Source organism: Musca vetustissima, unplaced genomic scaffold, assembly GCF_032173495.1.
Source record: "Musca vetustissima isolate MV318-11 ecotype Yass unplaced genomic scaffold, APGP_CSIRO_Mvet_v1 utg39422, whole genome shotgun sequence".
NCBI lineage: Eukaryota > Metazoa > Arthropoda > Insecta > Diptera > Muscidae > Musca > Musca vetustissima.
In genome coordinates, this window is record NW_026882301.1 from 176 (window position 1) to 22,249 (window position 22,074).

General features: G+C 35.7%; 1 protein-coding gene across 1 annotated transcript; it reads left to right on the forward strand.

Annotated features, from left to right (window-relative positions):
- The first annotated feature begins 932 nt into the window (after positions 1-932).
- Positions 933-22,074, forward strand: LOC133328619 (uncharacterized). The gene is made up of 4 exons (XM_061537162.1): positions 933-1,097; positions 12,561-12,707; positions 17,019-17,195; positions 21,938-22,074. The coding sequence occupies exons 1-4, from the start codon at positions 953-955 to the stop codon at positions 22,027-22,029; spliced, it is 561 nt and encodes a 186-aa protein (XP_061393146.1). The 5' UTR covers positions 933-952; the 3' UTR covers positions 22,030-22,074.

Here is a 22,074-nt window from a genome sequence, read left to right on the forward strand (position 1 = left end):
CCCTCGTTCTAAAATGAAAACAAACACAATTTGGCAATCTGGAGGTGTTGTTATTTCTTTCGTTGAGTATATACTTCATTGTGATATAAAATTCTGGTACTTACTCTCTGTGTTGCTCCCATTATAGAAATATACTCATACCTCATGTCCTCCTTCTCCACAGTCTCTCTCTTCGAACGAAGTTCTTTACACACACGAACAAAAACACTCTCACTCTTTAGTAATGTGTGCTAAGTATTAGTGTTAGCTGCTAGTTAGTTAGTAGTGTAGTTTAGCTTAGTTAGTTTCGAATATGTGTTGGATGAGTGTTTATTATTTGCCTACTTTTAGGCTTCAAGTTGTTGCTTTTTGCTGCTTCTGCTGTTTCAGCTCCAGCCTTTTTGCCGCTGTGTGAGTGTGTGTGAATTTTTGTGATTTCTTTGTTGATTTATTCGCTAAGGCCTCTTACAAGAGGACGCATCATTAAAATAATTCGAATGCAAAAAAAACAGCTCACATAACGACGGCAACAAGAACAAAGTACTCACTCACAATCACAAGCTAAACTTAAGCTTTGAAACGATTGGAATATTATTCACTTACAATTAAAACGTTCAAGCAAGAGGTTCGTTGTTGCTTTTTAACGGCTTACATCAGAATATCGAGTCCCTTACCGAAGTGTTACAACAACAAGAAACTAAAAAATTTTATTTTGGAAAAGAAGATGAAAAGTATATTATTTGGGATATTTTGATATTGAAAAGTAACTGCGGAAATAGAACTGTAGACAAACATAAAAAATATAATCCGGAAGAAACGGAAAATTAAATGGAAACAAATTTGAAACTGAAGTGATAAATAAATAATACAGTTTTGAACTGAAATATTATCAGATAACCTTAAAAGAACATCTGACTGCTAAACAATTTTTGAAAAACTATTGTGTTAAAAGTAAAATAATTTAGTGACAAAAATGCAACCCCTCAAACGTTTTACCCAATGCGGCAGCCTCACCATGCTCTTTGGAGTTTTCATCATTTTATTTGGGGTCAGTTCAACAGCCTTAACTACATTTGGCAAATCCAGTAATGTTCCACCACCCACACCAGGACCCGTTGGTAAGTAGAACGCCTTTATTTGAAGTCGGATTAGTCGGCGTTGTACTAAAATGACTGGCATACATAAAAATAATAATTTGCTAATTCATTGTTAACCCTCGATGTGGAATTTTCTATAAAAAGAGTATGGAATCGAAATTAAGAAAATTTTCTAGAATAAGACTTCGAAATTTCGATTTATGATTACTAGAAAAGCAAAATAATGGATATAGAAATGTGTTTTTTTTTTCATTTTGGAATAAAATATATGGGAATATTTTTTCGTAAATTAATCTAGGAACTTACGCAATTCCGAAAATTATGCTGAAATTTGTTATTGGTGCTATGGAAAGAAACTTTTTTTCACTAAGAATTCGCAATATCAAATTACAGCCACTTCTGTAGGAAAATGGGGGGGAAAACGTTCAACCTATGTTGATCAATTCTGCAGAGATGCATATTCATGCTTCTGGAACTCTGAATGTCAAACTAAAGCCACGTCAAGACATTAATGCGGTCTATAACCTTAAAAGTACCGAAAATAGAGTTAGGGATTATGTCAAAATATATCGACCATTTTCTGCAGATATGTTTTTCCTCCCTTCAGAAACCCTCAATGTCAAATTACAGCCACTCCTGGGGGAAATTGGCGCTATATTCCTAAAAATATCAAAAATGGTGCTGGACCTACATAATTGCAAGTTGAAATTTAAGATATCCCGCTCTATCTGTTCACCAAAATCCAAATTGTACTAGAAGTGGTACCATTCTGTACTTTTCGTATCCATAATCCAAAAATTATCTCAATACAACGATATGACAGTAATTTCAGTTGCAACTTTCGAATTTCAGTTCCCCAAATGTCTAAATTATACCAAATTTAGTACTTTCCAAATTTAGTACTTTCCGATAATAATAATTAGTACCTTCGTATTTATAAGTTCGAATTTCCAAAACTACCTCAATCCTGTACTCTAAAGTAATTTTAATTTCAAATTACATTTTTCCATCTTTATCCGTTCACTCAAATTTAAATTGTACCAAATTTAGTACACATAATTACGAATTTTCAAAACTTTCTCAATCCTGCACCCCAACAGTAATTTTAATTTCAAATTTCAGGATCACAGCGCTATCCGTTCACACAAATACAAATTGTACCATATTTTGTACCATTTATCACTTTTCGTACCCAAAGATACGAATCAATTCTACTCTCCAACAGTAATTTTAATTCCAGAATATCAGCCCCATCCGTACACACAGAAACAAATTGTATCATAGTTAGTACAATATTGTAAAATTACGTCATTCCAACCTCAATCCTAAACTCCAACAGTCATTTTAATTCCCAATTTCAAGACTTCGGCTTTATCTGTACACCTAAATCCAATTGTACTAAATTTAGTACCATTTAGTACTTTTCGTACACTCTTTTTTAAAGTTACCTCAATTCTGTATTCCAATATGCTCAAGATTCCATCTCTATAGGCAGAGAGACATTTTTACGCTCTTTTACACACAAATTACTCTCAAAGAGAGCACGCGTGCGGGGCATTGCCTGATGCGACTGTAAAATTACACCGAGGAGCAGCGAGATTGGCTACAACATAACTACAGTTTGGGAATTCCCCATATTTTTCATTCCCGGGAAATCTGGAATTCAAAATGTTCATCCCGGGTTCCCGCGACTTTTTACAAGTTTTATAAATAACCGTAATAGTTCGTTTACATTTAACCGGATTTCGTTATCCCAATGGGTTTCAATTGTCAATTCCTTTGCATATATGTCAAATAAATCCTCATAAAGTAGGTTACTTACTTACTTAGCTGGCTTGTTACAGAACGGTTGTTCCAAAAGCCGAGCTTAAAAAAGATTTCCAAGCGCGTCGGTCTTGTGCGCAAGTCCACCAATTTGGAAGACCACGTTCCAAGATGTTGTTTTCTACTTGGTCTTTCCATCTAATTCGTGGCCTTCCCCTTCTACGGGAACCATCAGTAGGCTCATTTTTATATGGCTTTTGAGCTGGGGCATCTTCATTCATCCACACAACATGGCCTAGCCACCGTAGTCGCTGCAGCTCAATACGACTGACTATGTCGATGTCCGCGTATAAATTGTAGAGCTCGTGGTTCATTCGACGCCGATATTCACCGTCGACGCAGATCGGCCCGTAGATCTTTCGGAGAATTTTTCTCTCAAACACCCCAAGCGCTGCCTCATCTGCTTGCGCAAGTACCCATGCTTCTGATCCATATAATAGCACGGGTAGTATCAGCGTCTTGTAAAGTGTGAGTTTGGTCTGGCGAGAGGTGGCCTTGTAGCATCTGTTGGCCATCACAACCCTTCTCCGAATTTAAAAACTCATATCATTCGTTTTATTTATGGCGGTACCAAGGTATATAAAGTCTTTAACTACATCGAAGCTGTAGTTCTCAAGTTCCACAGTTGGTCCGAGTCTACTGGACGTCTTGCGCGTTGATACCATCAGCTTGGTCTTCTCGCCGTTTACTGCCAGACCCACTTTGGCAGACCCCTTTTAAAGTAGGTTAACCCGGTAAAAAATTCTAATGTACATGCCGTTTAAGGAAAGCAGTAATGTCGGAATGGGTCGATTATTTGGTACCCTTCACCACTACGGCTATATTAAACAGATGCATCCTAACAGACACCGCATTTTTGAAGGACCATTAACATGAAATTGTACTAAATTAAATTACGTGATATGTGTGTATATGTGAACCGACTTAACCCTACGATCAATATCCATGTATATTTGTACCTTTTGATACCCTCCACCATAGTATGGAGGGTTTTTATTTGTTTTTCCGTTTATAACTCAACGAAATAACCATTTCGAACCCTATAAAGTATATACATTCTTCATCAGCGTAAAATTCAATGAGGATTTAATATTTCAGTCTGTTGTAATCACTCTAGCCTCTAAACTTTGCCTGCAGATAGGTCAAGCTCGAACATGAGCTATATCGTTCCAAGTTTAGTCATAGCTCCCATATAAGGGCACCCCCATATCTGATCATCACAAAATTGTGTGTCAATCGGACAAACTTTGGGTCTTTAGTGCACAATTTACATAAAATCGGAGGAAATATATATAGAAGCTACATTAAATCCTAAGAAAATATATATGGGTGCTATATCTAAATCTGATATCAATCGGACACCCGTTGATTATTTGGATAAATATCTGATAAGCATGAGGAGTTTGGTGCACATGTACTTAAAATGGGACCAAAATATATGTAAAATATATATCGAAATCTAAACCGATTTCATCGAAACTTGTCCCTAATTTCATTAAGGTTTGTGCATATCGGCCACATTATGAATTATTGGCATCATTTAGTTCAAATCGGGAGAAAATATATATGGGAGCTCTATCGATTTCAACAAAACTACTACTAAAATTGTGCAGCAAGCGGCCTATATTTGTGTCAATTTTGTGTAAACTCGGACGAAAATATATATGTAGAAGCTATATCTAAATCTGATCTCGACGAGATTTGCCAGACATTAATTTATATTAACTACAGTTCATTGTACAAAATCGGCAAACTTTGGGTCTTTAGTGCACAATTTACATAAAATCGGAAGAATATATATATAGGAGCTATATCTAAATCTTAACCCATTTTCACGAAACTTAGCACACATAATTCTAAACTTTATTCAGTGCGCTATGCCAAATTTTGTGCAAATCGAATGAAGTATAGGGACTTTGGGCCACCATTTACATTAAATCGGACGAAAATATATATGGGAGCTATATCTAAATCTGGACCGATTTTCAGAAAACTTAACACAAACCATTTCAGACCTAATTCTATACACTATGCCAAATTTCGTGCAAATCGAAAGATATATAGGGACTTTGGTGCACAATTTACCTAGAATTAGGCGAAACTATATATGGGAGCTATATCTACATCTCAGCCGATTTTCACGAAACTTAGCACAGATAATTCTAGACTTAATTCAGTAGGCTATACCAAATTTCGTGTAAATCCAAAGATATATATGGACTTTGATGCACCATTTACATTAAATCGGACGAAAATATTTATGAGAGCTATATCTAAATCTGAAACGATTTCCTCAAATTTCAATAGGGTTCGTCCTTGGGCTAAATAAATGAGTTGTGCCAAATTTCATCCAAATCGGATTATAAATGCGACCTGTACTTTGTTTATAATTTAATATCAACAGACGGGCGGACAGTCGGACCGATGGACTGTGAAAGTGATTCTATGCATATTCTCAAAAGGAACCATGTGTCTATCTCGATTCATTTTGCCTGTAACAAACATATGCACAAAGAAGGGTGAAGGGTATACAAATTAATAATAAATTCTTAATAACAATATTTTTGAAACTAATCAAATCCAAACCTTTAAATATCTCCATAAAATTAACTTAAATTAATTTCAAAATAAACGTTTCATATATATTTGTTTTATTTTCCCACTACTATCGGTTTGCCCTACTCAAATACAAATATAAATGATGAAACTATTTGATTTCCTAAACAAACATTGTGTATCGAAGGTGTATCGAATATACATTGTGTGATATGTTGTATCGTATCCATACATGTCATATTTTTTTCAACTACTATTCTAGCAGAATAATAGACCGATAGATAAACTTTCTAACTGACTGACAGACAGCGATAATTGGCATTTGATTAGTTTGATGTGATAATTTGCAGTTTAGCCGAGTTTGTTGGGTGCACACCTTCAATTTATTTCACATTATCCAAAGTAAACCAATTAGTGGTCGATGGTGTGTGCGGTGCGGAGTGATATGGGCTGGGGTAATCAAGAATGTAAACAAAAAGATTAAAAAAGTCAAAGTAAATAATAAAATATTTTTCAGATATTTTTTTACATCAAAAATGTGGACATGTGTATTTGTATTTATGGGGTTGTGTTGTAGTTGTCAGAATGATAATCAACGCCCAGATGTAACGTCTGAAATCTTTACAAAAGTACGCACGAACAAATTTTAAAACTTCAGTATGTGGAATCATCTATGTTGAGAGAACGGGAATACTAAGTACTCCACTTATGAATCGTTATTGGGATGAGTGGTTGAAATTAGGAACGGGGTTTTAGTCTAGTCTAAAATGTAATAAATTATAATGACCAAAATGTATCATATTTTTTGGACGTTTAAAGTTAAATTTTAATAAAGTTCTGGAATATTTTGGAAATTTATGTTTTTTGACAATAAACCAAGTCTTAAAGAAGAAAATCGAATGTCGATCTTGAAAAGTCGACTCAAAGATCACAAGCGATTTTCTCGAAAGATCACAAGTCAACTTCGACTTTTAGACTTTTTAATATAAAAAGTCGATTAATCGAATATTCAGTACAGTCCTTCTAATTACTTGTCCAGATTAAGTCGATTTACGTATCGAAAACACACAAAAATTATGTTTTCGGTCCATTTCATAGATCATGTAGAAAAATTTAAAAAAGTAAAACCAGTAAGGTAAAAACTGTAACTCCCATATCTGAGTAGATACATCACTATATTTGGTATCAATTTAAACGCCAACCACTCCTCTTGGATATGCTATCAACTCCTGGGGTATACTCCTCAGGAGTAAATATATATGCCACTATGTATGAGAGCTATATATACAACACATGGCAAAAACCTAATTGCGGCCTATGAGCAGAAAAACCGTTGCATTTACACCTAAATATTTGTTTTTTGTTGCAAAATTTCGTGAAGACATAACTGTGATGTTCACTTTAATACCCTCTGCTAAATTTAAAGGTGTGACCAATATTTCGTTACAAACAACAAGCATAGCCCCTTCGGTGCACCATTTACATAAAATCGAACGAAAAACATATAATATAATTCAGTATCAAAATCTGAACCGATTTCAATAAACCTTGTCACACATCATTTTTTTCTCAATTGCATTCGCTATGCAAAATTTTGCTCAATCGGACAAATATTGGGAATTTGGTGTATCATTCACAAAAAATCGGACGAAGCAAATCTTCGCATACATAAGTATGGACCTGATTCAGTGCGCTGTGAAAAATTTTGTCCCAATCGGAAAAATATTGGGAGTTTGGTGCATCATTCACATAAAATTGTACAAAACTATATATGGGAGCTATATTTAAATCTGAACCGATTTTAACAAAACTTCGCAGACATCAGTCTGGACCTAATTCAGTACTATGTGCAGAATCGGAAAAATATTGGGAGTTCACAAAAAATCATTCACAAAAAAATTGGGCGAAACTATACATGGAAGCTATACCTTAATCTGAACCGATTTTAACAAAACTTCGTAGATATTAGTCCGTACCTAATTCAGTACTCTGTGCAAAATTTTGTCTCGATCGGACAAATATTAGGAGTTTGGTGCATCATTCGCATAAAATCGGACGAAACTATATATGGGAGCTATATCTAAATCTGAACCGATTCCAACAACACGTCGCATACATAAGTATGGACCTGATTCAATGTGCTGTGCAAAATGTTGTCCCAATCGGACAAATATTGGGAGTTTGATGCATCATTTACATAAAATCGGTCAAATGGGAGCTATATCTAAATCTGAACCAATTTTCTCCAATTTCAATAGGGTTCGTCCTTGGGCCAAATATGTGAACTGTGCCAAATTTCATTCAAATCGTATCATATGCACTATGTTCACAAAAATGCATGGACGGACGGACATGCGTAAATCGACTCAAAAAATGTTTCTATACATATTCTCCAAAGGAACCATGTGTCTATCTCGATTCCTTTTGCCTGTTACAAACATATGCACAAATACATAATACCCTGCACCAGAGTGTTGTGAAGGGTATAAAAATGTTAGTCGGTGTTACCGACAAATTTATATCATCAGCCAATGACGTACCGCATGTTATATTCACTAATTCTGAGATTTGTGAGGGAGTAGATGTTAGTATAAATATTAACCAGTAAGGAAAGTTCAAAAGTCGGACGGGGCCGACTATATGATACCCTTCACCAGTATGGGTACATGCAAGACATGTTAATATCTACAATATCCTGTAGATATAGAAATTTCGCATACATCAGTCGGGACCTAATTCAGTACTCTGTGCAAAATTTTGTCTCAATCGGATAAATATTGGCAGTATGGAGCTTCATTTACATAAAATGGGACGACACTATATATAGCAGCTATATCTAAATCTGAACCGATTCCAACAAAATTTCACAAACATCAGTCGGGACCTAATTCAGTACTCTGTGCAAAATTTTGCATTAGTCGGACCACTATTGGGAGATTGGTGCACTATTTACATTAAATCGGACGAAACTAAAAATTGGAGCTATATCTAAATCTGAACCGATTTCAACAAACCTTGGCATATAACTATCTAGACCTAATTCAATACTCAGTGCAAAATGTCGTCTCAATCGGACCACAATTGGGAGTTTGATGCATCAATAAGTTAAAACGGGACGAAAATATATATGGAGCTATATCTAAATCTGAACCGATTTTCTCCAATTTGTCAATTTTCATCCAAATCGGATCATAAATGGGACCTGTACTTTGTTAACAAAAATACATGGACGGACATGCATAAATCGACTCAGAAAGTGATTCTATGCATATTCTCAAAAGGAACCATGGGTCTATTTTGATTTTTTTCCTGTTACAAACATATGCACAAAGACACAATACCCTGTACCACAGTTAGGTGAAGGGTATAAAAAGCGGGTTATATGTGGACTACCCCTAAAAGGGGGCCGAATATTAATAATTTTTGGAGGGAGGTTTGTTACCATATACGACTACAAAAAACTAAGTTACAAAAAATTTGGTTGAAAAAAGTCCTCAAGAACCCCAAAATACCAAAAATTTGGGGGTACCGTTATATGGGGACTACCAGAAAAACTGGACCTATGTTTATAATTTTTGGTGGAGTAATTTGGTACCCAATAAGAAACCAATGTACAAAATTTCACAGAATTCAGATATAAAACGAGCTCAAGAACCCCAAAATACAGAACATTGGGGATACCCTTATATGGGGACTATCCGAAAAAATGAACCTAATTTATAATTAGATAGTGATATTTGCTACCCAATAAGAACTCAAAGTACCAAATTTCATCGAATTCGGTAGAAAAATGCGATAAAAACCCCCAAAATACCGAAAATTGGGGGTACCCTTATATGGGGACTATCCGAAAAAATTGACCTATATTTATAATTTTTAGTAGGGAGATTTGTTACCCAATAAGAACTCAAAGTACCAAATTTCAGCGAATTATGTTAAAAAACGCGCTACATAACCTAAAAATACCGTAAATTGGGGGGTACCCTTATATGGGAGATATGCCTAAACGTAGACCGATTTTTTCCAATTTCAATAGGGTTCGTCCTTGGGCCAATTAAGTGACCTATGCCAAATTTCATCCAAATCGGATCATAAATGGGACCTGTACTTTGTTAACAAAAATACATGGACGGACAGACGGACATACATAAATTGGCTCAGAAAGTGATTCTATGTATATTCTCAAAAGGAACCATGGGTCTATCTCGATTATGTTTGCCTGTTACAAGGTCATTTATAACCTCCATGTGTCGTTTTTTATGTTGTGGACAGACAAGTTTTTCAACCGACTTAGCTCTATATGATATTTTGTGTTCTGATGGGGAGGAAAATCTATTTTGGAGATATCTCCCATATAACGACCCAGTGTTATTGTAGGTATTTCGAGGGGTCTAGTCCCATTTTCCAACCACCTTGGGACCTTGATGTGTTTGAAACAACATGTTTACAGAACATTTTGAATATAATAGCCAGTCCCGATAGAGTTTAAGTATTAATCAAACATCGAAATTTACGACGTTTTTACTTGTTAGTAAATACTCTCAATATTACATTTCGAAACCAATTAGTTGGAACAATGGAATGAAACAGTAAAAAAAAACACTAAGGAAAGTAGTAAAGTCGGACGGGGCCGACTATATGATACCCTTCACCACTTTGGGTATATTCAACAGATGAATCCTAACATTGTAAATCAATTTAAAGCAAAACAATCGGACACCCGTTGATTATTTGGATAAATATTTGATAAACATGAGAAGTTTGTTGCACCATTTACTTAACATCGGACGAAAATATATATAAAAGCTATATCGAAATATTAATTGATTTGATCGAAATCTGTCACAGGTTATGTTCTACAAATTTTAGTATGTTTGGGCATATCGGCCAAATTTCGAGTTCTTGGTGCATCATTTACTTAAAATCGGGAGAAAATATATGCTGGGTTTTGGTGCTTTGTGTACCATTTAACTAAAATCGGACGAAACTATATATAGGAGCTATATCTAAATCGGTAACGATTCCTACAAAATTTTGCAAACGTTAGGCAATATAAATTTCAGTACGTTATGCAAAATTTTGTAGCAAACGCCCTAACTTTGGGTCTTTTGTGCACCTTTTACTTAAAATCGGGTGAAACCATATCTAGGAGCTATATCTAAATCTAAACCGATTTCAACAAAACTTGCCACACGTTATGTTATAGTATATTCAGTACGTTGTGCAAAATTTTATGCCAATCGGTCGAACCTAGGGAGTTTGGTGCAGAATTTATAACTATTTTCTAGGTTATACTAACGTCAGTATCTTCTGCAAAATTTTGTGTAAAATCTGACGAAAATATATATGTACAAGCTTTATCTAAATCTGAACCGATTTCAACGAGACTTGCCAGGGATTAATTGATATTAACTACAGTTCATTGTACAAAATTGTGTGGCAATCGGACAAATCGGAAGAAAATATATATAGGAGCTACATTAAATCAGTAGTAAATATTCATGGGAGCTATATCTATATCTGAACATAACACACATCCTTCGTTATTCAGAACGCTATGCCAAATTTCGTGCAAATATAAAGAAACTATATCCAAATCTGAACCGATTTTCGCGAAACTTAACACACATCATTCTAGACCTAATTCATTACTCCATGCAAAATTCCGTTCAAATCGAAAGATATATAGGAATTTTGGTATACCATTTACATTAAATCGGACGAAAATATATATGGGAGCTATATCTAAATCTGAACCGATTTCCACGAAACTTAATACACATCATACTAGACTTTATTCAGTACGCTATGACAAATTTCGTGCAGATCGGAATATATATAGGGACTTTGATGCACGATTTACATTAAATCGGAGGAAAATATATATGGGAGCTATATCCAAATGTGAACCGACTTTTAAAAAACTTGACACACATCATTCTAGACCTAATTCATTACTCTGTTCTAAATTTCGTGCAGATCGAAAGATATATAGGGACTTTGGTGAACCATTTACCTTAAAACGGACGAAAATATATATGGGAACTATATCCAAATCTGAGCCGATTTTCAAGAAACTTGACGCACATCATTCTAGACCTAATTCATTACGCTGTGTCAATTTCGTGCTAATCGAAATATATATAGGGACTTTGGTGCACCATTTACATTAAATCGGACGAAAATATATATGGGAGCTATATCTAAATCTGAATAGATTTTCAGGAAACTTAACACACACATTAGGCTGTACTAAATTTCGTGCAAATCGAAAGACATATAGGGACCGTTTACATTAAATCGGACAAATATATATATATATATATATGGGAGCTATATCTAAATCTGAACCGATTTTTCCCAATTTAAATAGGGTTCGTCCATGGGCCGAATAAGTGACCTATGCCAAATTTCGTCCAATTCGGATCATAAATGTGACCTGTACTTTGTTCACAATTTAACATGGTCAGACAGACGGACCGACGGACGGGCATGCATAAATCGACTTAGAAAGTGATTCTATTCATATTCTCAAAAGGAACCATGTGTCTATTTCATTTCCTTTTGCCTGTTACAAACATATGCACAAAGACATAATACCCTGTACCACAGTGTGGCGAAGGTTATATACAATTGTATGATTTCCCGATCGTTTCCCGCCAATTTTGACCCTTTGTACCCTGAGAACGATTTTGATATTTTCCCCATTTTACCCCTTCTATATACCTAAAAAAGGTGGGATCTTTATATGGGGGCTTTGTTCATAATGGACATGTATCGAATATTTTCAGAAAATGTTTTATTTAGCCTCCATCAATTTAGCTCCATAGAATTTTATTCCGAACTTTATGGAATTTCCGACAAATATTTTGTGGTATTGCAAACGGGATGACAAATCGTTAATATACACCCTGCATCAATTTTTGTTTTGTCACTAACTAATGTCAAATTTTAAGTTTCCAGTTTCAGCTGGTGCCCTAACTGGCCATTTTAAGCAGCTGATTTACCTTACAATGGGCAGTTAGACATAAATATGTATACTATACCTATATAATTTTTACTCAAAATCTAAAGAATTTTGCTTATTTTTTGTTCTCATTTCAGTTAAGGGTCGCGAATGTACCACACACGAAGAATGTGCAGCGATAGAAAATTCCAGTTGTGTTCGAGATCCCGATGATTATAAAATGCGTTGTTTATGTGGCAATGATAATCCACCCAACAATGGCCTCTGTCCGGATGTTGTAAAAGGTAATTACGCTAATTTTGTAACTATGCTAGGTATTTTTTAGTTAATTTATCAATTCAGTATGTTGTTGTTGTTATTTTTTGACTACGATACAAAATGAAGCATATTGTCCTTGGCATATTTAAGTGAACACACATATTTAACGATGTGATGATGATAATAAGCAGTATTTGTTAAGCACTTCAATTAGCAGTTGCTTAGGCGTTCCTTCATTAAAATGTGTAAATGTGATGTGATGTTGTCAGCAGGATTTTTACAACGAATAATTAGATGACACTTTTCTATGAAACAGAAAAAAAATGTCTAAAATTAGAATAAGGTTTGTTTTTCGTAATAGTTCATATGTATGCCGGGCTTATGATAGGATGAAATGGGCCAGGAGGACGAGTCTTCAAGATATAATAGATGGATCACACATATTGTTTTGTTCATATGACAAATATTGTGAAATAATTATCGCAATTGGTCTCATATGACCAATTATACCTATTGCGAAAAATATTTAAAAAAATCAGCCACATGTTAAGGAATAGATGGAAAAAATTACAAGACATAAATATCAGGCACAACGTAGGACAAAGGACAACGCAAGGAAAAATTTTATCACCACTGCTCTGGGTTACCGCTATCAATAATCTCTTGATCTTAACTAAGGAGGGGTTTGAACCCATTTGTTATGTAGACTTCTGAGGGGAAAGAATCCAAACTTCTGACTAATATTTCTGAGGGAAAAGAATCCTAACTAGTTGTGTAGGAAGCCAGGAACGTTGTTATACATCGCCTATATTTGGGTGAGGACGAGAGGCCTTAACTTAAATTCGGCCTTTGTCTTTACTAGAAAGACAGAAATAGAAGAGTACGAAGAACCCATCTTCAAACAAAAAAAAACACAGTGACAATCATATCGAAAAAAGTTAAATATATTGGGTCATACAGATGCTGGTCCTTCTGCAGAAGAGACGTATGCTCTAAATGGGGTTTAATCCAAAGATGATATATTGGATCTATAAGAGCTTTATTTGACCACTTCTAACATAAGCGTGGGTAGTATGTTGGACAGCAATGTACAAAAGATGTAATTTGAAATCCTTACAGAAATTCCAGAGAATTTGGCGGAGCAACACCAACTAGATCTTTTGGATCCAATTGACATCCAAATAATTGGATCCAACAAGTGAATCGCAGCGAACACAATAGACCACAATAATACATATCATAGGCCACAATCGGATTCTTAAATAGTAGTTTTAAGTCTGATCGAATACCTAAAATAATAGTACACACAAGATGTGAGACTGTGATACCAGACAGGGACTCATGGTATGGTGGAGCAAGAAAGTCGGGACTGGGGTTTTCGTTTAAAAACTAAAACGGAAATTCCACATCACTTCAGACGGATGTTCAAGCTATGACGCAGTGTCTGAACTGGTTAAAAAAACTGAATAACTTCACAAACAAAACAGAATTCCTAGAAGTTTAGCGCCATAAAATGCCTTCTTCCAAATTTCTTCCTTCTTTGGAGTACCCATCAGATCACTTACAGGCTTAAGTATATATCCTAATATTGGCATGTGGTGGTGTAAACAACACCTCTTTTCAACCGAACCTAACATAACCTAGTGCTAATATCGAAAGGCAATTCGGTAGAAAAATGTGTATGTTATACTAGGTGTTCTTATCTATGTCAAAACCTGAGTTTATATTCATAGAGTACGTCAGTCATTTGTATTTATTTACAATGTCGACAACTGGGTCACACCTGTTCGATAAGTATCATCGTCTACAGGCTCTCTTTCATATCGTTGAACCTCTCTCTCTTAGATCATGCAGATCCTTCCAGATCCAGGTACATGGTCCACATGTGTTACTAGGAGTCAATTAGTTACGGATATCAGGGTGGTGTTGTGAAAAGTCTGAATACTTTGCGCGGCACTAATATTCGAGGACAATACTGGCACCGCATATCTGAGCGCATAACGATTTATTGATTTAAAAGAGGTTAAACATTTTTCTTTATCAGAGCCCCAACAGCGACTTGAGGACAGTGTTCCTACCTTTTTAGTTAGCGCAGATAGCCCTTATATGCCCTCGACCTGCATATTTAATTGCATTTTTAAATCCTCAGATCCAAGGTTTGGTATGCAAGATTGACGATATGTTCAACCTTATACACATATCTTTAAATACAGGATCTGTATACGTAAAGATCGCGGTACCGTATGACAGGCTTAGAATACCAGAAAGGTAGAATTCGATAGCTATGGAGATGTCAACCCCTACCCTGGGTAACTCCTTGCAACACTTTACGGTTGTGATCTTCTTTTTACTCCAAGTACGACTGGCGTTTACATATACAGGGTGAGATAACACAACTGCAACAAAGTCAAACGCCTTATTTTTTATTTTTATTGAATGAAAGCAAAAAAAAAAAAATGTCGGAAATAGCATCAAATTTTAGAATAAGTTTAGATTTGTTCGAATTGGTCACCTTTGGCACGAAATATGGCCTAGAAAAGAAGCGTTGTGCGCTAGGAAAGAAGCGAAGAACCTCAATTTTTAACCATTTTTGGGTTGTGCGTGCTGAGTGTGATGGTTCGAAGTCCTATTGGAATGTCCAAGGTCTGCGGCCAAAATGTTTGCGTGCTCAAGGCTTTAATACACCCTCCAGAATATTTTCGCGATAATATTCGGCATTGTGATTATGGGCTGTTATGGCGGCCCACACCATCACCATGACCGGCGCATGAGTTCTGGTGGTCAGCCAAAGGTGCAGCTGACCTCCTTGCCAAGTAAACACGATCATTTTGTTTGTTTACAAACTGCTGGACAACGAATGTTTTTTCATCAGAGAAACCCAAATTCGGCAGTTCACCACATTCGGCCAAGCGAAGCAACTCTTTAGCTCTTTTGAATCTATTTTCTTTCTGTTGCGGTGTAAGTTCTTGAACTTTTTGGAATTTCAATGACTTTACCCCGAGTTTTCGAACAATTCCTGCTGACGTTGCTGTTTTCTTCCGTCCACTTTTTTGACGTCGGATAGCGTAGCCCGATCATGGTACGAGACACAAATGATTTATTCACATTTAAATGCTGACGTGCTCTAACGATAACCACATGTGGTTTTCCAGTCAAATATAAAGAAATCACACGACCACGCTTGAATTCCATTCCGAATAACTTTTTTTTCTGGAAAATTCTCACCAAAATGCTTTTGTACGCTTGTAAACAACATAATGAGCTGTCACTGGAATAACTTTAACAGCTGTCGGACGAGTGGCTTAGAAATGACAGCAGTCTGAAGTTGGTTGCAGTTTTTTCATCTCACCCGCTACAATTTATTGTCGAACGTTTCGAACTTGGCCGGAGGGTAGTATTCTGGACGTCCTCCATGATTGACGGTGTCAACGGGCTTGGGTTTAGATCTCGACTTATTTGTGTGAAAATTATATGTTGTATTGTGTTGCCTCTGGAACTAATGCTGATGATCCGCAACTGAATAGCTTACAACGTAGCACTCTTTGTCCTGTTAATACCAGGATACCCGACACACTGTCGCAACAGTCACAGTTTCATCGTCCAATGTGATCCTTCTTACCAGGGTTCGAGAGCGACTCATGATTCTAATGATGATGCAACAATTTAGATGCTCTCGATTAATTTTAAATATTTAGAATGCCGCCTTTATGCTGGAGGTTTGGGTCGTCCATTCCCATTCCCATTTTGGGTAAGACATGTCATTGCGAAAAATATGAAGGATGGGTATAAATCATATTGCTTATTTTATTTTACATTCAATATTTAAACACCGACATTACTTTTTGTGCTCTTTGAGCAAATATATTGAGTCAAACCACCACAAGCAACCTTCCAATTGTACTCGAACTCTAAGACCTTGTTCATGATGATGAAAGTCATCATAACCTAAAGTTGAATGCGTGTCAACTCTGCTTATTTCATTGTTATTTCTTTCTTTCTTCCACCACAATGCAGGGCAGAACAAATCAAATTGTAAGACGAAGTCTGTCATTCACTATAAAAATAAAACCTTCACCTTAACATAGCCTTAACATCATCTCACATTGGCCAAGTAGTAATAAAAACAAATTATGGAAACTAATAAACGAAGGAAAGGTCGTAGAGAAGTTAAAAAAAACTCAAAAAATGAAATATGTGGCACAATGAAATACATATTTACTTCTGTATATGATTTATGTGGATGTTGAACAAAATTCGTATATAAATTATGAAAATAAATTTTATAAGTATTTTATTAAATTTGTTTATTACCTTTGTTGTTTCTTTTTTTTTTCTAGGTCTCCGTCATCGATGCAGTGGCAACTATGAATGCGAGGATGGCCTTATCTGTACCTATGAGAACACGAACCGCACCATTGGTGTTGCCAAGTTTATGTCGTCAAAAACCAAATTGTGTTTGTGTGACAATGAGCGGGGCTATTTTGAGGATGTCCATCGTGATATCTGCAGTGGTGGTAAGTGGGCGGGCGGATGTGTGTTTGTGTGTGTGGCACAAAAACCGCAAAATTATTTAAGGATCTATTGTTGTAATTTATTTAACATGCATTCCATTTGTATAAAAACACTTAAGAAGGAATCTATTTGTTTGTTAGTTGGATAATCTTCCAAAGGTAGAAGAAATCGAAAAGGTGTCACTTCAAGATTTGAAGCGACACCTTCGAGGAGCAGGAATGGTTCGTGTGATGCATTTTTGGGTTTTCGACTGCCAAAAAGTTGTAAACGTGGAAAACTTCATATATCAATATTTTCACCAGATGTAGTTACTTGCAAGAATATATAATATTATTATTATTCCGTACTTGTCCTGATTTTTTTTTACTTTTTATACCCTATGCAACTGTGTTTTACACAGCTTAGTGAATTGGGTTCAATATGATATATGCGAATTTTTCTTCAAATCGGTTAAGATTTGGATATAGTTCTCATATATATTTTCTTCCGATTTTAAGTGAATGATGCACCAAGGACCCACAATATGGCCCATATGCACAAAGCATACTTAAATAAGTATAACGTAACCTCTGACAAGTTTTGTGGAAATCGAGAGAAGACCAGATAACATGGTCTGACCATGGACAAGCATGACTGTTTGGTATATTTAGCGGGTCAAATGGACTCAGACTTTTGTGTGAAAAATGACAAAATATACATTCCATGGCGTATATATTAAAGTATGAAGGATATACAGGGTGAGATAAAAAACTGCAACAAAGTCAAACGCCATAATTTTTATTTTTTTTAATTTTATTGAATTGAAGCAAAAAATGTCGAAAATAGCATCAAATTTTAGAATAAGTTTAGATTTGTTCGAATTGGTAACCTTTGGCACGAATTATAACCTTCAAACGGCCAAAGAAACCGTCACACTCTGCCGGAATGTTGCTCTGCGGTATTTTGGCCCATTGCCGGCGAAGCGCTTACTTGAGGTGATCGACACTTTGGTATTTTTTATCGCCAACCTTGCATTCCAAAATACTCCAGACACAATAGTCCAACGGATTGGTATCCGGAGATTTTGGTGGCAATTGTGCGCTGGAAATGAAGCGAGGAATCTCATTTTGTAACCATTATTGGGTGGCGCGTGCTGAGTCCTACTGGAATGTCCAAGGTCTGCGGCGAAAATGTTTGCGTGCCGAAGGCTTTAATACACCCTCCAGAAAATTTTTGCGATAATATTCGGCATTTATTCTGATACCACTGTTATGGCGGCCCACACCATCACCATGGCCTGTGCTTGAGTTTCTGGTGGCCAACCGAAGCTGTACATTTTCAGCTGACCTCTTTGCCAAGTAAACACGATCATTTTGTTTACAAACTGCTGGACAACGAATGTTTTCTCATCGAAGAAACCCAAATTCGGCAGTTCACCACTTTCGGCCAAGCGAAGCAACTCTTTAGCTCTTTTGAGTCTATTTCCTTTCTGTTGCGGTGTAAGTTCTTGCACTTTTTATACCCTCCACCATAGTATGGAGGGTATATTAATTTTGTCATTCCGTTTGTAACTCACCGAAATATTCATTTCCGACCCTATAAAGTATATATATTCTTGATCAGGGTCTGTCCGTCTGTTGTAATCACGCTATCTTCCGAAGGAATTGAGATAGGGTGCTGAAATTTTGTATAGGGCTGCCTTTTTTCTGCAGGCAGGTCAAGTTCGAAGATGGAATATATCTGTCCACGTTTAGGCATAGCTCCCATATAAGGGTACCCCTCAATTTTCGGTATTTTGCGGTTCTTGGACGCGTTTTTCAACCGAATTCACTGAAATTTGGTACATTGGGTTCTTATTGGGTACTAAATGTCTCCACAAAACATTATAAATATAGATCCACTTTTTCTGATAGCCCCCATATAACGGTACTTCCTAATTTTCAGTATTTTGGGGGTTTTGGTCGTATTTTTCCACCGAATTGGCTGTAATTTAGTACTTTGGGTTCTTAATTAGATTCAAATCATTCCACAAAAAATTATGAATACAGGTCAATTTTTTGTGGTAGCCCCCCATATAAGGGTACCCCCAATTTTCGGTATTTTGGGGTTCTTGAGAGCGTTTTTCAACCGAATTCGCTGAAATTTGGTAAATTGGGTTCTTATTGGGTACCAAATATCTCCACTAAAAATTATATATAAGTCCATTTTTTCTGGTAGCCCCTATATAAAGGTACCCCCAAACTTCGGCATTTTGAGGTTCTTGAGAGCGTTTTTCAACCGAAATCACTGAAATTTGGTATTTTGTAGCCGTATATTAATAGTCAACCCCTTTTAGGCGTAGTCCCCATATAACCCCATTTTTATACCCTTCACCACACTGTGGTACAGGGTATTATGTCTTTGTGCATATGTTTGTAACAGGCAAAAGAAAACGAGAAGACACATGGTTCCTTTTGAGAATATGCATACAATCACTTTCTAAGTCGATTTATGCATGTCCGTCCGTCTGTCTGTCCATGTTAAATTGTAAACAAAGTACAGGTCGCATTTATGGTCCGAATTGGATGAAATTTGCATAGGTCACTTATTCGGACCAAGGACGAACCCTATTGAAATTGGGAAAAATAGGTTCAGATTTAGATATAGCTCCCAAATATATTTTCGTCCGATTTAAGGTAAATGGTGTACCAAAGTCCCTATATATCTTTCGATTTGCACGAAATTTGGCACATCGTAATGATTAAGGTTTAGAATGCAGTGTATTAAGTTTCGTGAAAATCGGTTCAGATTTAGATATAGCTTCCATATATATGTTCGTCCGATTTATGGTAAATGGCGTACCAAAGTCCCTATATATCTTTCGATTTGCACGAAATTTGGCATAGCGTACTGAATTAAGTTTAGAATGATGTTTGCAAAGTTTCGTGAAAAGCGGTTCAGATTTAGATATAGCTCCCATACATAGTTTCGCCCGATTTTAGGTAAATTGTAAACTAAAGTCCCTTGAAATCTTTTGATTTGCAAGAATTGTGGCATAGCGTACTGAATTAAGTCTAGCATGATGTGTACTAAGTTTCTTGAAAATCGGTTCAGATTTAGATATAGCTCCTATATATATATATTTTCATCCGATTTAAGGTAATTGGTACATCAAAAACCCTATATATCTTCCGTTTTGCATGAAATTTGGTATAGAGTACTTAATTAAGTCTAGAATGATATATGAAAAGTTTCGTGAAAATCGGTTCAGATTTGGATATAGCTCCCATATATAGTTTCGCCCGATTTTAGGTAAATGGTGTACCAAAGTCCCGATATATCATTCGATTTGCACGAAATTTGGCATAGCGTAATGAATTAAGTCTGGAATGATGTGTGCTAATTTTCGTGAAAATCGGTTCAGATTTAGATATAGCTCCTTTTTTTTTCTTCCGATTCTATGTAAATTGTGCACTAAAGACCCAACGTTTTAGTAGTTAATATAAGTTAATTTCTAGAAAGTCTCATTTAAATCGGTTCAGGTTTTGATATAGCTTCTGCATATATATTTTCGTCCAATTTTACACAAATTTTGCACAACGTACTAGAGTTAGTATAACCTAGAAGTTGGATATAAATGCTTCACCAAGGTGGGTCCAATCGGCACAAAATTTTGTAATACGTACTGAAGTTACTATAATGATTTAGATTTGGTCAAAAATTCGCCGTCTGTTAGGATTCATCTGTTGAATATACACAAAGTGGTGAAGGGTATCATATAGTCGGCCCCGTCCGACTTTACTACTTTCCTTACTGTTTTTTCTCTGGTTTTCTGGTCGCTTTAGAGGTCACAATCACAAAATTTTAAACATGGTCTGACCATGGATAAGCATTTCTGTTTCGTATATTCAGCGGGTCAAATGGACAAATAATTTTGTGTGGAAAAGGACAAAATGCTCATGCCATATATATATGCTCATATATATATATATATTTAAGCCAGAAGACATAGACCCGAGAAGTTGACAATATATTCAATATGAGTGGTTGAGCTTGAAATTGATTATTTTGATGGCTAGGAAATTTTGCATTAGGTTCAGTTTATGGTCATGGACGAAGCATATAATTTTCGGTATAAAAATTCGATCCGACGGCTTCCAGAAATCTTCTTTAAATGGTGGATTTTTATTAAAAAATTTCTGTCATTAAAGGCCTAAGTATTTATATGAATAAGGGTTTATTTTGGTTGATCTATTCATAGGTCTTTCTGTCTTCTGTAAATAGAATACCTCTTATAGGTCTTCTATACCTTGGATAACGTCGGAGACCTTATATAAGTCATATATACATAGAATATCGTCTATGAACCCTTTACATACAGAGTAACTTATCCACGTTCTCTATAAATAGAATTCCTTCTATTGGTTTTCTATACACCGAAAAATGTGTACGCCTTTATATATGGGTCTTCTATAAACAGGCTTACTTCTATAGGTCCATCTTCTGTTGGTATTCCTTTGGACTTTCACACATAGACTCCCAATGTCTTCTATACGTGAAGTATACATAGAATACCTTCTTCAGGTATTCTAAAATACCTGTTAAAATTTGTTTTATGATAAATGGTTTTCTAAAGGCCATTTATAGTTAGGAGATACTCTGAGGGTTCTCCTATATAGAAAAATCCTTTCAAAAGAAATGTAAAAATAATGATCCGTAAATTTGTTTCTAATTCATATTTATCTACATATATCTAAAATTCATTTATTTTTCTTTTTCATTTTAGCCGTTATGCAGGCCATAAGCGATTTGGTGTTATCAATGCTGACATCCCTATTACCGCCCATTGTGTATTCCTGCTTAAAGAATCACTTCTAAAAATAGTAGAATTAAAAATTAACCAGCAAAAAAAAAAAAAAAAAA

Coding starts and splice junctions, on each gene's coding strand:
- LOC133328619 (XM_061537162.1), top strand. CDS start 953: ATGCAACCCCTCAAACGTTTTACCCAATGCGGCAGCCTCACCATGCTC. Junction 1,098..12,560: donor ACCCACACCAGGACCCGTTG/GTAAGTAGAACG, acceptor TTCTCATTTCAG/TTAAGGGTCGCGAATGTACC. Junction 17,196..21,937: donor TCGTGATATCTGCAGTGGTG/GTAAGTGGGCGG, acceptor TTTTCATTTTAG/CCGTTATGCAGGCCATAAGC.